At 33.3% G+C, this 13,350-nt stretch overlaps 1 protein-coding gene across 1 annotated transcript; it reads right to left on the bottom strand.

Annotated features, from left to right (window-relative positions):
• Window positions 1-1,554: 1,554 nt before the first annotated feature.
• LOC130894763 (ionotropic receptor 21a) lies at window positions 1,555-13,166 on the bottom strand. The gene is made up of 9 exons (XM_057801745.1): window positions 12,603-13,166; window positions 8,774-8,970; window positions 7,240-7,365; window positions 6,953-7,114; window positions 6,334-6,575; window positions 4,536-4,676; window positions 4,286-4,478; window positions 2,225-2,423; window positions 1,555-2,034 (listed from the first exon to the last, which is right to left on the bottom strand). Exons 1-9 carry the CDS (start codon window positions 13,164-13,166, stop codon window positions 1,555-1,557), a joined length of 2,304 nt encoding a protein of 767 aa, XP_057657728.1.
• Window positions 13,167-13,350: the final 184 nt, after the last annotated feature.

The raw sequence follows: 13,350 nt of genomic DNA, 5'->3' as shown, positions 1-13,350 counted from the left end.
CCTCTGCCTATACTGTAGCTCGGAGATAGATAATGCAGAGCACACAATTTTCAGATGTCCTGCGTGGGCGGATATTAGAAACTTGTCTGAAATAACAGTAAGAGCTGAGTTACGACCAGAAAATATAGTGCAGATCATGATGGAAGCAGATTTTAAATGGAAAGCCGTTGAGAGTATGGTGGAAAAAATTCTAGAAAGAAAGGAACAGGACAGTAGACAAAGAGGTCCAAACACACAACAACATTAGAAGATAATAGATAGACCCGAACTCCTCATCCCTGCATGCAGCAGGGGAAGGGAGACGTAGGGAGCAAAACAGAAAAGAAGGAATCACAAAAAAGGCAGCTCATCATTATGAAGAAATATTTGTTAATGGTGCCAAATGATTAATGAGCGGAGTTCAGATAAAAGCGACTAACAGAGGACATACAAACCGTCCGAGCCCCACCGCGACGCAGGAACACGCAGTGGAGGTGAAAGTTTCCCAGCAAAACTATTTGCTGTGGAAGTGCGATAAGTCGGTAAAAAAAAATTCATTTCAAAAACATGCCTGCATAGGATCGAATAAAACATTTACTCAAGAATGGCCAAGTCTCAAAGAACCCTTAGAAATCCATCATAAAATCGATATCAAGAATCTACACTTAGACGATCCAACCAAGCTGCAACCCCAGTTTCAAAATTGCTACCCATAGAAGTCCATCAAAGTCATTTAGGAATAACAGCATTCATATTTTTCATTTTAATAATTTTACTGTTGTTATATTTGTACAAGAAATATATCAGCAAACCGAAAGTTCAAAAAAGCTACAAGGCGAACCAATAGAACTACCCCAATCCATTTTGAAGCCGAAGCTACGAGGTCGTACCTTCAACGACGTGAAGAGGAGTCATATGGAGACGATGACATAATTATAAAATAACATTGTAAGCGCTGACAGGACAGTTCACACTTTATTTGGGTTCAGGTGGATGAGAACATTTTTTTATATTATCAGAAGACATATGTAGATATCCTGTTAACACAATTGTTATCATATGTTATATCATATCTCATTTTACTTTATTCAGCATTCTTGTTTTTTTGTTAAACAATTCTAGAAAAAAACAGTCTTTGTTCTAACCACCAACAGAATTATTTAGTTTGAAATAAAATCTTTTTTTAAAAAAGTAAATTTTTACTTTTGAAATTTAACTTGCGTGTAAAACTAATAAAATTATCTATCTTCAATTTTCTCTGAAATATCTTTAATTTTTATCCCTTTTATTTACATTGGAGAATAACCACAGACGTAGGATCAGTATATTTATTCTACTCGAAAATAGTTATAAAATGTTTGCCCAATAACTACCAGCTATCAAAGTCTCTATTGCTAGGTCCTACCCTAGCCTTAATTAAATATACAATCTGGATTTTTAAAACGAATGCCAAGAATTTATTGCACTACTTTATTAAGAATTAAGTATATTATCTACTCTATATTCTACACAAAAATGATCCTAATAGAGACTTTTGCAATCAATAAAAGTAATGTTATAATTATTATGTTTCGATCAAGCAGAATGTCCTTTTGTTTCCGGTAATGCTATGTGGTGCTTAAGAGCATTGTCAAATATGTCGTCAATCATATTATCTATTGTTTCATCATATTTTTTATATTCATCACCATTATTTGATATTCCATATTCTTCGTCGATTTTCAGTCTTTCAAAACTTTGAAACGTTTCATCATTTATTCTACTTTTTTTATTTTCCTCAAAAGAATCCTTCAATACGGTATAACGTTGATAATAGTAATTCGCTTTGCTAGTTTGTCTTTCATGAATTCTAGGATTACTTTCTATGGATTCGTCACTTCCTCTTCTCGTTCTTCTCCTACAAATTTTATAACATCCCCCAAACCATTCAAATATTAAAGCTACTACACCTATCACAGAACCAATTGCTAACAGTAAAAACATGCCTTGAGTGTCTTCTAGATTTAGAGCTCGATCTTCATAGCTTAATGTCTTCAAATTTCCAGAAGAACTTGCCTAAAATACATTAATATGTTTGAGTATGATTAAATTGTTATTTCAGCTATTTCTGTAAAATTAAAATGAAACATTGAAGCAAATAGATTGTGAACCTATTTACTATCTTTATTTTTGTTAAATGTTGATAAAACCCACATTTTTCACGACAGTTTTTTTCCAAAAGTGTTAATAGTGAAATTGAACTTACTGAAAGTAATTTTCCAGTGGCGCTCCTCATCATTTCCCATTCTACATCATTTTTAATTTTGCTCATTATTCCAGATTCTTTGATTAACTCTATTCCACGGCTTATAGTATCACCATAAACTGAATTTAACGGGTAGGCTATTGAAACGCTGAATGGAATGAAACATTCTTTGCTAATATGCATAACTGATCGTTTGCTCCTAAAGTTGATTATAATAATCACAATTTCTGAGTATATGTATGAAAACGTAATTGAACCAATTACTTAACTCTTGTTTATCAATCGTGAAATTGTAACCGATAATCCAGTGTTTAGGCAAAAGGCGATTAGAAGGATAATAGGATAAAGAAACAGAAAAGGCAGACGAAAATATGACAATTGTTCTGTCTCAAATAAAACCATATAAAAATGAAATTTGCAGAGCATTTTTAGCAACGGTGGACAGTGGATCTACGAGTTAACCAGATCGAAGTTCATTATAATGACAATACCAAATATAAAAAGGAGCAAAAAGTTTTTTCAATATAACTGAATGGAGATGATAAGTGATGAGCTTAGAACAAGGTTAAAGTTATGTATATCTTGGGATAAGTAAACAATTGGAAGAACGGAAGGTCATATTAGTTCCAAAACAATCTTCAAAAAGGCGTAGCTACATCTGTACAAAACAATAATAACACAACAATAAGACCAACAGTGAGCTACGAAGGCGAAACGTGGACTTTTAACAAAGCATAGGAAGAGAAGCTAGACATATGGGGAAAGGAAAATATTCAAGAGTATACTATGAGGAAAGAGAAGAGAGAATTATGGATGAGAAGAACAAATCACGGAATACTGAATTTATTTTGAGGAGCAGAAATAAGCAAAATAATAATATCCAAAAGGATAGAATGGCTGGGCCACTTACAGAAAATGCAAGATTCGAAACAAACAAAAAAAAATTATGAACATTGAACAAGGAGGAATAAAAAAAACGAAGACCAAGTAAATGATCATGCCCATAGGTCATGGAAAACCTTAGAGAGAGAAGTATTCAAAACTGGAAAACGATAGCAAAAAATAGGAAAGAGTGGAAAGGAATCACTTCCAAGCTATTGGCTTAAAAGGCATGTATGAAACATAACAAAAAACACACAAATAAATAAAATAAAATAAATAAACCAATAAAATATGATCTAAATATACAATATACACAAGAAAGCTACAATAAATACCGATATAGTTTTTTAAAATGAACATGTGAATATGTTTATATGTACCTAATATACATTACACGTACATTATTTTCCTTCAAGATTTCAGGTAATGAGTGTGCAATACAACATACAACTTAATTGCACATTCTGTATAAAAATTATCAGTTTGCTTTGTTATTGTTGCCTGCGGGTACATCTAGCCAAGTACCTCGAACGGATCAGTTGGTTGTAAAAGCGTTCCGTGCTTGCAAATCAAATATAAAAGATGTTTTGATTATTGTAAATTGTGAATTTAAATTGAGTTATAACGTGACACGAGAATATTTCAATTGACCGCAAAAACTGAAAGTATTTTTGACAGACGTACATGAGAAAGCTTCATTGTATGCAATTATTGAATTTATTGTAAAATATTCGTTTCGTGGGAAACAAATTATTTTTTGTGGAAAAGAGTATCTTAGAAAAATTTATTCTACACATACGATATCAGGAAAATATTTAATGTTTACTTGTGCAAACAATATTCATTTCACTTGTATATTATATTGCTTATTTCAATTTAATATTGCTAACTCCAGCTTTTTCAATCAAAATAGTGAGAACCTATAATTCATCAATTTTAGGAAAGTATTTTAAGTTTGGAAAGGACTTCACGTGTTAAGTACCTAAAAATTTAAATTAAAATTTTTTCACGAGATTGCGGATTCACGAACCAAAAAGCAACGAAGCAAACAAGGACCTAAAATTATCATAGTAATTCCAAGACTTTCACAATGGGTAGTACTGTAGAATAGTAGTAAATGAATACTAGACGAGAAAACGGCTTGTAAAACGACGCTATAATCATCTTTTTAGTACCTACTTGGTAGTTAAGTTGGTCCTAACTATGTAATCTAATTGTGCCCTAGATCCCAAAAAAGCATACTTCCATAGTGAATATTTAGTAGTATTTTTCAATCCTTCCTCAATAGTGGGAACTAAATCTATATTTTCCATTAACTTAATCGATAATTCATCGGTTGAATTTAGAAACAGATATTGCCACTCTCCTTTGTCTGAAATATATTTATGTGAGTAAGATGGGACTTACTGCTTTAGTATTCACGTATTACCTAATATACCTATCTGGTACCATCCACTCATCAATTGACGGGCGGTATCTATTACCGAAGGATATACTGGTAATGTTACAAATGCAATTATTGAACCAGTATAACAAGCAGTTATGATAATTGTAAATAGCCAATAGAATGCTAAAATAGAAATAATATTTAACATAGATACATTGCCGTTTAGGTTATCCAACTGCTCTGCACCTATTTATATGTGAAATTATATTTTGTTTATGATTCTGCATCTCATTTTTTAACCTCCAAAATACGTAGACTTCTACCAAAATAGGCTATCTTTTGGGGGATTTTCTGTTCCACTTCCCAAGGTGTTAGTACTACTTCGAAGTACCTTAGCCTTTTGCTGAAATGTCTCTATGGATTGTTTATCGCTCACTGCCATTTCCATCCTCTTAAGGTGATATTCGACGGGGCAGTAACCTGTCAGAAGACCGATCACCAATTTAATAACCTTTCTGGACATAGCTAGAAGTTCCTTAGACTTCTTAGCTAATATTATTATGAATCTTTCGAATTGTCTTAGTGTATTAGAATTAGTGCCTTAGAATTAGTGTTTCTTCAGTAAGACTCCAATGATCCTTCGGTCATCCAAGGGCTCTGGTCCAAAATATGTAATTGTTGCCTCTTTTATGGTAAGGCTATTTGCTTTATCATTGAGTCCGATCGTCATATTGGGGTTACTTTGTTTCTGTAATCTATAGCTTTTAGAGTTTGTAAGCACTCCTTCACTAGCTTGGACATTCACCTAATAACTTTCAGGACCTTCAAAACCATTTGGCTCTCTAAGAGAATGTAAATGTGCTTTATTGCTAGCAATTCTGTCTAAAAATAGCATTTTCGTTTAAAAATACCGAATCTAGCTCCTTGCGCTAGCTTCGAACTATCTGTTTACCACAGCATAGTTATATAATACAATGTGATAATTGTTCCCTCAGTATTAAAAATACTTTGAGCACTTTATATCTTTCTTTCGTTTAAAATCATATTGGTTTTATTACTTCGGATCTTTTTGTTATATAGAAGCAACAATTAGTTTTTGTTATTAATTCATAGAAATAAATTTACCGAAATTGGCTACATATTTGTCTGACTTCCCGCTTTCAAGACAGATTGACGTTATGCAAGACTGCATGCAAGAAATTGAATGAAATTACTTGCAAGATCAAAAGATTACATAGACGAATAGTGCACGCTGCTTGACATTACGCAAGTATCTTGCCATTGCCTTATGGTTGCCACTAATCAAAATTGCATAACTAAAAGTAAATAATTGTCTAACCTCAAACTTTATTTAATATTGTGTGGGCAGTTTGAAATTGAAAATAACAAAGCTAATTAAAGTAATTTTTCCTTCGATCAGTTGCACAAGTCAGTATTTGACATTTCTATATATGTATCCCAGATAGGAGGTTTTTCAAGTTTTTATTAATTCTATAAGTTCCCTGTCGGTGCCTATTCTTTGCGTTACTGATATGAGCGGTCCAGGGAATTCTCATCATCCTCCAAAGATCCAGATTTCGAAACTCTCTAAGTAACTTAGTGAGTTCACCTTAAAGGTCCAAGTCTCCGTTCCGTATAAGGTGCTGTATACATAGGTACCGGATTTTAAGGTCGAGTGCTCGGGATGTAAGCAATTGTCTTATTTTTAGAAAGAAAAACCTAATCTAACCTAACTAATTCTCAGATAACCAAAATAGGGAAGTCTGTTACATCAACTACCAAAACATTCGTCCAAAATTTCATTCATTTGTGTAAATATACATTGTAAGGTTTTATTTACCTATGAGTAATTTTGTAGTGAATTTCTCCGCTTTGCTCCATGATCCTTTACCAGTGAAAGTGAAACAATTTGTAAATGTACCAAAAACATACCAGAACATATTTTCGACTTCTTCTGGATTTTTCAGTAAATACTTCAGTGTTAATTTATCAGAAAATGTAAGAGGAAATATACCGCCCAAATAAATAAATATCAAGGTCAACCAAACCGTCCACTTAAATGGGCCTAATATTGCACGATATCTGCAATAAATAAGGTTCTGTTTCGTGAAAAATGTAAATTCAGGTAGACTTTAACAAAAGCTGATTGCAAAATAATGAATAACATGAATAATTTTTTCTTCAAATCCCCTATCAAAAATGAAAAAGAAATGAACCTTATGCAGCCCTTAAAAATACCTTTTTATCTATTAAAAACCATAATTATAGATCATTGAATTTTCTCGAATCCATAGTAATTTTCAGCATGATATCTATTTTTAATTAAAAAATAGTTGCTTTCACTGATGTGTGATTGAAATAATTAGTAGATACGTGCGCTCATGGATATGCATTGCAGGCCTATAGAATTATTGTAAAAAAAGGAACTAAACACTTTAACTTATTATGTCATGCTTTACCTGGGTAAAGCAGTCGAAGCTAATGATATAAAAGCAGCACAATCCCTTGAATGCCATGACGATAATCCCATTCTTCTAATTTTATCAGGTGTAACATATATACCCCCAATTCCAATATTTGCTTTGTTGTTTTCAATTGTGTTTGTGACAGCTTCTGAAGATCTGAAAAGTATATGTCCACAATAATGATCTATTAGAAGTGTAGATAAATCAATAAAATGTAAATCTTTCGTAGAAACTTTCTCCACCGTCCAAAACATTCATCAAAAAATATAACAATTCCATACCCTACTTGAGTATCTTCTGTTGCTTCTCTATAATCCGTAGTGAAATTGTAAAGCTTCGATAGCAAGTTAACTAGACGTATTTCAATACCTTCAAATATTTTTTCGCCGTCACTTGTCCTCAACCCTCTGCAAGGAAAGTGAAATTCAATAGTTAAGTAACATTTTCTGATGTGGATAGAGCAACAAATAAGCGGTGTAGGTCATCAAAAAAGGAAGGTAACAGTGTAAGACCTGTATAATAATGCTACAAAAGTGCTCAAAAACCTAAGAGCAGTTCTGGAATCGAAGAAATTGGAACAGACTTTATAGCTTCTGTCAGTCCACAAGCACCGCATTTGATTAACCAATTGGAGCTTAATGACCTCATAAGAGGTTTAGTGTGCCGAAAGAAATAGCTGTGAAAACGTCGCAGTTCATATTTCGACTTATACTCTGAAGAGAAAGACTTACAGCAAATTATTATTAATCTGTGCAGATTTGAAAGCTGTTGCTTTGGTTTTAGAAGTACAAACTGAGTAATCGAAATACTATTGCTTTTTATGCGAGTGGAAGAGCCGACAGAGAAATGAACATTATGTAACAGCAATATGGCAGTCAAAAACTGATCACGTTTCTGAGCAAAAAAATGGAAAAATGAGTTTAGTTAACCTTGAATGATAATATTCACCTTTGCACATCATATTAGAGCTAAACAAAAATTGTGTAAAAGACAAAGATGGAAGTGGTTTCAAATTTTTTAAACAAAAATTTCCTTCTTTGGTGATGCTAAAATAAAAGAAGGTGTATTTGTTGGACCTGACGTCAAAGAATTAATTGAAGATCCCGCATTCATCACCACCTATAATGAAAAAGAAAGGTACGCTTACATGGCGTTTGTCAAAGTTACTGAAAACTTTTTGGTAACTACGGATCTTTTCAATATTCTGACTTCATCAAAAAAATGCTCAATGCGAATCATAAATTCAGAATATGTCCTTGAAATATACTTTCTAGATTCCCACCTAAAGTTTTTTTTCAAAAAATATGGGCGCTTAAAGTGACGAGCATGGAGAGCGATTTCATCAAGATATCGCCACACTGGAAAAGCACTACTCAGGAAAATGGCAACCAGCAATGCTTGCAGACTATTTTTGGTCTTTAATTAGAGACACACACATTTGAAATGGTCTGAGAAAACATGTTTTATTAGCGCTGATAATAAATCTGGAGTTCAATAAATACTTTTTTTTCAAACATAAATTTATTTCTCACAAAAATGTGACGTGATTCAATTTTTTTTTCATCTTTTTCATATATATTTTCTATAAAAATCATATTATCTTATCTATGAGGAAAAAAATACTAATTTTTTTGTTATCTAGTGTTGTAGATAATTTCTATTTTTTGTCCCCTATCTTGTTCCATGCTGAATAAATATCTACTAGTGACTCATACTAGTCACTTTTTCATTCATCATTTTTTTTAGGGTTTGTGATAAAGAGTGGTATTTACATTTATAGCAATGAGAAATTAATTATTTATTGACATTACTTACTTCGATATAACATAAGGAGGCTGGTTTGACATAGAAACTATAAATCTGTGGCCAGAAAAACCATTGCTCAACTTTTTTGGAAACAGATCCACATTCCTTGTGAAATGTGCTGCCTGATAACTGGATAAAACTACAGGATTACTGGAGGCTAAAGCGTCAACATATAACTTATGCGTGTATAAGATATAAGCATTTTCCTATAAAAAATCACAATGTAACAGAGCTCAAAGGGACAATATTATTTTTAAAACAGTTGCGCATCAATAGAAACCAAAATTTGTTCTTTCACCTGTTCTTTCATGAAATATATTCATAATAACCTCCACTGATAAAGAGCCAATTATTTTGAGGTCACATTCGTTCTATATAGAACTACCCGCCCCTTAGATCAATCGTTACATTACATTTACTCTACTCCTCGTATCCTCACCAGCAAATGGAACATGGCATGATATTTATTAGGATTAACGTCAACCAATTATGACTTCGGTTTCTTGAAAATGAAATACCAAGTTTTCAAAAATCACTTATGTGAGGGCAAATCTTACAGTGAAATAACTTTGGTGGATGAGTGCTATACGAATTAATAACAGTTGGTAGGGTATGATCCCACATACCAAATCCATTTTATCTTCCTAATGATTATAACATAGTATACGTATTTATAAATGCTTTCCATTACGTACCAATATAATGGAGTCATAATCTAGTGACCATTAAGAAGGCAGATATAAAGGTATATATAGTAGATAATTGTTAGGAGCCTGTATTATAGGTGGAGATGGTGTATTTGGCGTTACCTCAGTCGTAATCAGAATATTTTGAAAGCATTTTAGCCTGAATATGCTTTCAATGTTGCGATGGCTTAAATAATACTATGATGAATTTATTTCATTTTTTAGATATTCCATCGCTGCAGGTGAAATTAAGATATCTTGTTTTGAAACACCAGGGTCCAAAAAAGGAATCTGTCTCAAAATTTTGTATGAACTCGAGAATTGTGTGATTGCTCCAATCCCGGTCAGGCTTGCATCGCAGTCAACTCTGCTCATCAAATGTAAAACAAAATGTGTGATGTGTGATCTGGATTGTTGGAATAATTCGCTGGTTAATGAATTGACATGTCGAGATAATGTTATTATCTGCCACAAACTGGCCCTTTCTACCGAAACAAGAGGTTTTCACAAATTGTTTCCAGAAAGATTAATATTGCGGATAACGTTCAATGCTTTTAACTCGTTGAATAGTTAACGCTAATTATACAATTCAAGTTTTAATATTTAAATAGTTTAAGTTTATGATGGAAAATATAGTTTTTTAGTCTTTTAGCTCCAGAGTTTCACATAAAAGCGTTACATGATAATTTCGAAATAGTAGGTTCGTTCCAGCAGGGTGCTCTGTTCAAAACTTACGATCACGTACCCAACAGTTGTTACTAGAACACCACATTTAATACAGGAAGGATGTAGTTTCACTGGACCACTGTCATCTCCCCTACCGACTAAATACTCTAGCTCATCTAAATATTTTACAGCCTGATAGAGTACAATACACGATTCCAAATTTTTGCAATTTTAGAACTGGTACTGTTCAACTTGTTGCTAGAACATAAAACTTTTTTCATTAGTTGAACTTGATTCTGTTGGAACACTACTTTCATATCACGCATGATCAAATAGTTACAGACAGTCTGCTGAATAAAGCCTAGTATGTCAATACAACAGTACACGAATACTCATAATAGTTTGGAATTTCTAGAACCTTTGGCGATATTCATACTGAATACACTGTTTACACCACCACTACACCAACACTCACGATTACACTGTCTGACGCTATTTCGATAACCGCGTTATCGTCTTCAGAGACTAAAGGTAAACTGTTTACCTTCAGTTTCTGATCTGGTCCATTAGATGTGTTGTTCCAACAGCAATTGTTGGGTACGTGATCGTAATAAATTATAATCGAGTCATGCGTAGATCGAAATGTGATTAGAATATACTGCTGGAGCAAATAAAAACTATATCTTAAGGTACGATCTCTTTATGGCAATTAGTCGTACTGATAAGACGATTATTTGAACATGTCGTCGAGTCTCTCTAGGAAAGAATAAGGATGCTATAAAATATGACATATAATGGACGATGCAACTAAATTTCATCAATACTTTTCTTGTTTCTTATTTCGTTCGTCTACTGTTTTCTATGTATTTGCCATATCTGTTTTCCAAATCGTGGTCCCTATTATTTTGATTTTGTCGAATGCTTTTGAACTGCATTGATAAACTTTTTATTTTCCTGTATCGAAAATCGTAGCCGGTTTTCCTTTGTTCTGTCACATTTTTCTTACACAAATGTATGAAAATAAACATCAAAATCTAACAAAAATCTACAAACTACTAAACTGCTAGCGATTATTTTGCCAAGGAGTCAGTTCTGGATCGCGTCGCCTTGATTTGACTTGTGATTAAGCAAAATTCAACACTCAACATCAGCGCTTATACACGTCGTCTAATTACTATAGATAAACCGTACCTTTAAACTCTCATAGGTACTAATCCTTGGCGTATACGAGGTCTGAAAATTAATATGATAACCCTGCTATTTCCAGCATTGTGCACTTTGTACAACTGTGCTAGAAAGTACACAATCTGTACAGCATATGTTTCAGTTTGAAGACGCCACGTTGTTCAGTAGTTGTTTGGTAGCCATAATTAGTGAACCTCTTCAATGAATTTGTAAATATGGAAAAAATTGGTCATCGTTATGTGACGTTATGATCCGTCGTTTTCATCAGTAAAATATTGGGTAGCAGAGTTTAAACGACCAAATAAAGTGTCGACTCCAGAAATGTTGAAGAAAATCCATTAAGCGGTACTGGATGATCGTCGACCGAAAATTTGAACATGAGAAAGCTGTGCGTAAGATGTAATGGTCAAAATTAATGCATTAAAATTTGAATAGATATCTCTTGCACCCTTCTCGCTAACTTTACTTCCTCGGATTATTTTCTGATCTCAGACTTAAAAAAATGCCTCGATAGTCAAAGATTTTCCAACAATGAAGAAGTGATATTGGCTATTTTGAGGAGCTTGACGATTCTTATCATAAAAAGTGTATCAAACTTATTGAACATCGCTGGAGAAAGTGTATGGAACTATATGGATATTACTTTTAAAAATAAATAGATTTTGTTCAAAAATTTTTGTGTTTTCTTTGTTTAGACAGGTACTTCTGGGATCATCCTCGTACTGTAGATATAGACACAGATTTCACGATGAGAAAGATCTGTGCCAAATAGATCGTAAAATTTTTCACAAGAGTACGAACACGAACGTCAATCGAAGAAGATTCAAGACCAAAGAAGCTCGCATAAGCAAGTCGAAAGTGGAAACGATGCTCATCCGCTTCTTTGACAGCCACTGGATGATCCATAAAAAGTTGGACCCATCTGAACAGACTGTGAATAAGATACTCTATCACAAAGTATTTGATAGAAAATAGTCAACAGGGTGTCCCCAGGCATCGCAAACAATTGAGCACCACATCACGACAATGTACCCTACCACTACACGTTAAATGTGGCGCAGTTTTTAGATTTTAGAAAGATTTTTGTGATTTGATCCACTGTTCTATCGCCCTGGGATTTCTTTCTGTTATCCAAAATGAAGAAAGTCGTAAAACGAACGCTTTTTGAATCGAGTGAGACAAAAAAATGTAACGAGGAAGCTATGGCAGGTAATCATTACTTAATTATCAGACCTCGTAGTCTTCTGTTCATCTTTAAGACATTCTGTGTTCGATGACCTCTAGATATTTATGTATCTTACCTCGCCTGCAGCCCTAAAATCTTCAGATTTCACAATTATCAACAAATTTACCAAATATCTCGACTCCTCGTGAGATAAAAAATCAATTACTCTCCACTGAGAAGATCTGGCTATCACAACAACTTTACTTTTAGTTTGTTCACCGATCACCCTTGTTGACTTCATGACATCTTCCATGAATAACAAATAACTGAAGCATGTTGGCTGCATTCTCTCATATGATACGTGTAATTTGATGTTGTAATCGTCCATAATTCGACCATTTATGTATGCTAGCGGGAAATTGTTCAGCAACTTTTCTAAGAATAAATTATCATTTTTCACAGTGAATGAATCAAATAATATTATTGGTGTACAGTCTGATAGATATTGGAAAGTAATTTTTTTCAGTAGCATTACGAGATCTAGGCGTTTTTCGGGTTGCTTTTTGTTCAAAAACATTTCAGCCCATTTTTCTGGTTGTGTTTTTTCATGAGAACTCTGTAACGCCCTTTTATCTAAACATTCCGAAGATGGTATTATAGCGAACACAATCAAAATTATGTAACAGTAAGCAATGCACATATTTCAATCTTTAACAGATTCAGACTAATAAAACTTCTATCTTGTTTTTGTATATTAACTATAAAAAATTCATGGTTTCCATTAAATGACTACTGTACAGATACGCTTATAACCATAGCTATTAAAAATTAAAAATCAATTTGCACACCTGCGTTTTTATATTTGATCAGGTACACTGTTAAAG

The sequence above is a fragment of the Diorhabda carinulata genome, chromosome 1 (genome assembly GCF_026250575.1).
Source record: "Diorhabda carinulata isolate Delta chromosome 1, icDioCari1.1, whole genome shotgun sequence".
Lineage (NCBI taxonomy): Eukaryota > Metazoa > Arthropoda > Insecta > Coleoptera > Chrysomelidae > Diorhabda > Diorhabda carinulata.
Note: the sequence above shows the minus strand (reverse complement) of the source record. Positions and strands in the feature narration are given on the sequence as shown.

Excerpts from the sequence above, each read along its gene's own strand:
- LOC130894763 (XM_057801745.1), bottom strand. The coding sequence starts at position 13,166 with ATGTGCATTGCTTACTGTTACATAATTTTGATTGTGTTCGCTATAATA. Across the intron at positions 7,115-7,239 it reads ACAGAAGATACTCAAGTAGG|ATCTTCAGAAGCTGTCACAA; the intron begins GTATGGAATTGT and ends TATACTTTTCAG. Across the intron at positions 4,479-4,535 it reads GTACCAGATAGGTATATTAG|ACAAAGGAGAGTGGCAATAT; the intron begins GTAATACGTGAA and ends AATATATTTCAG.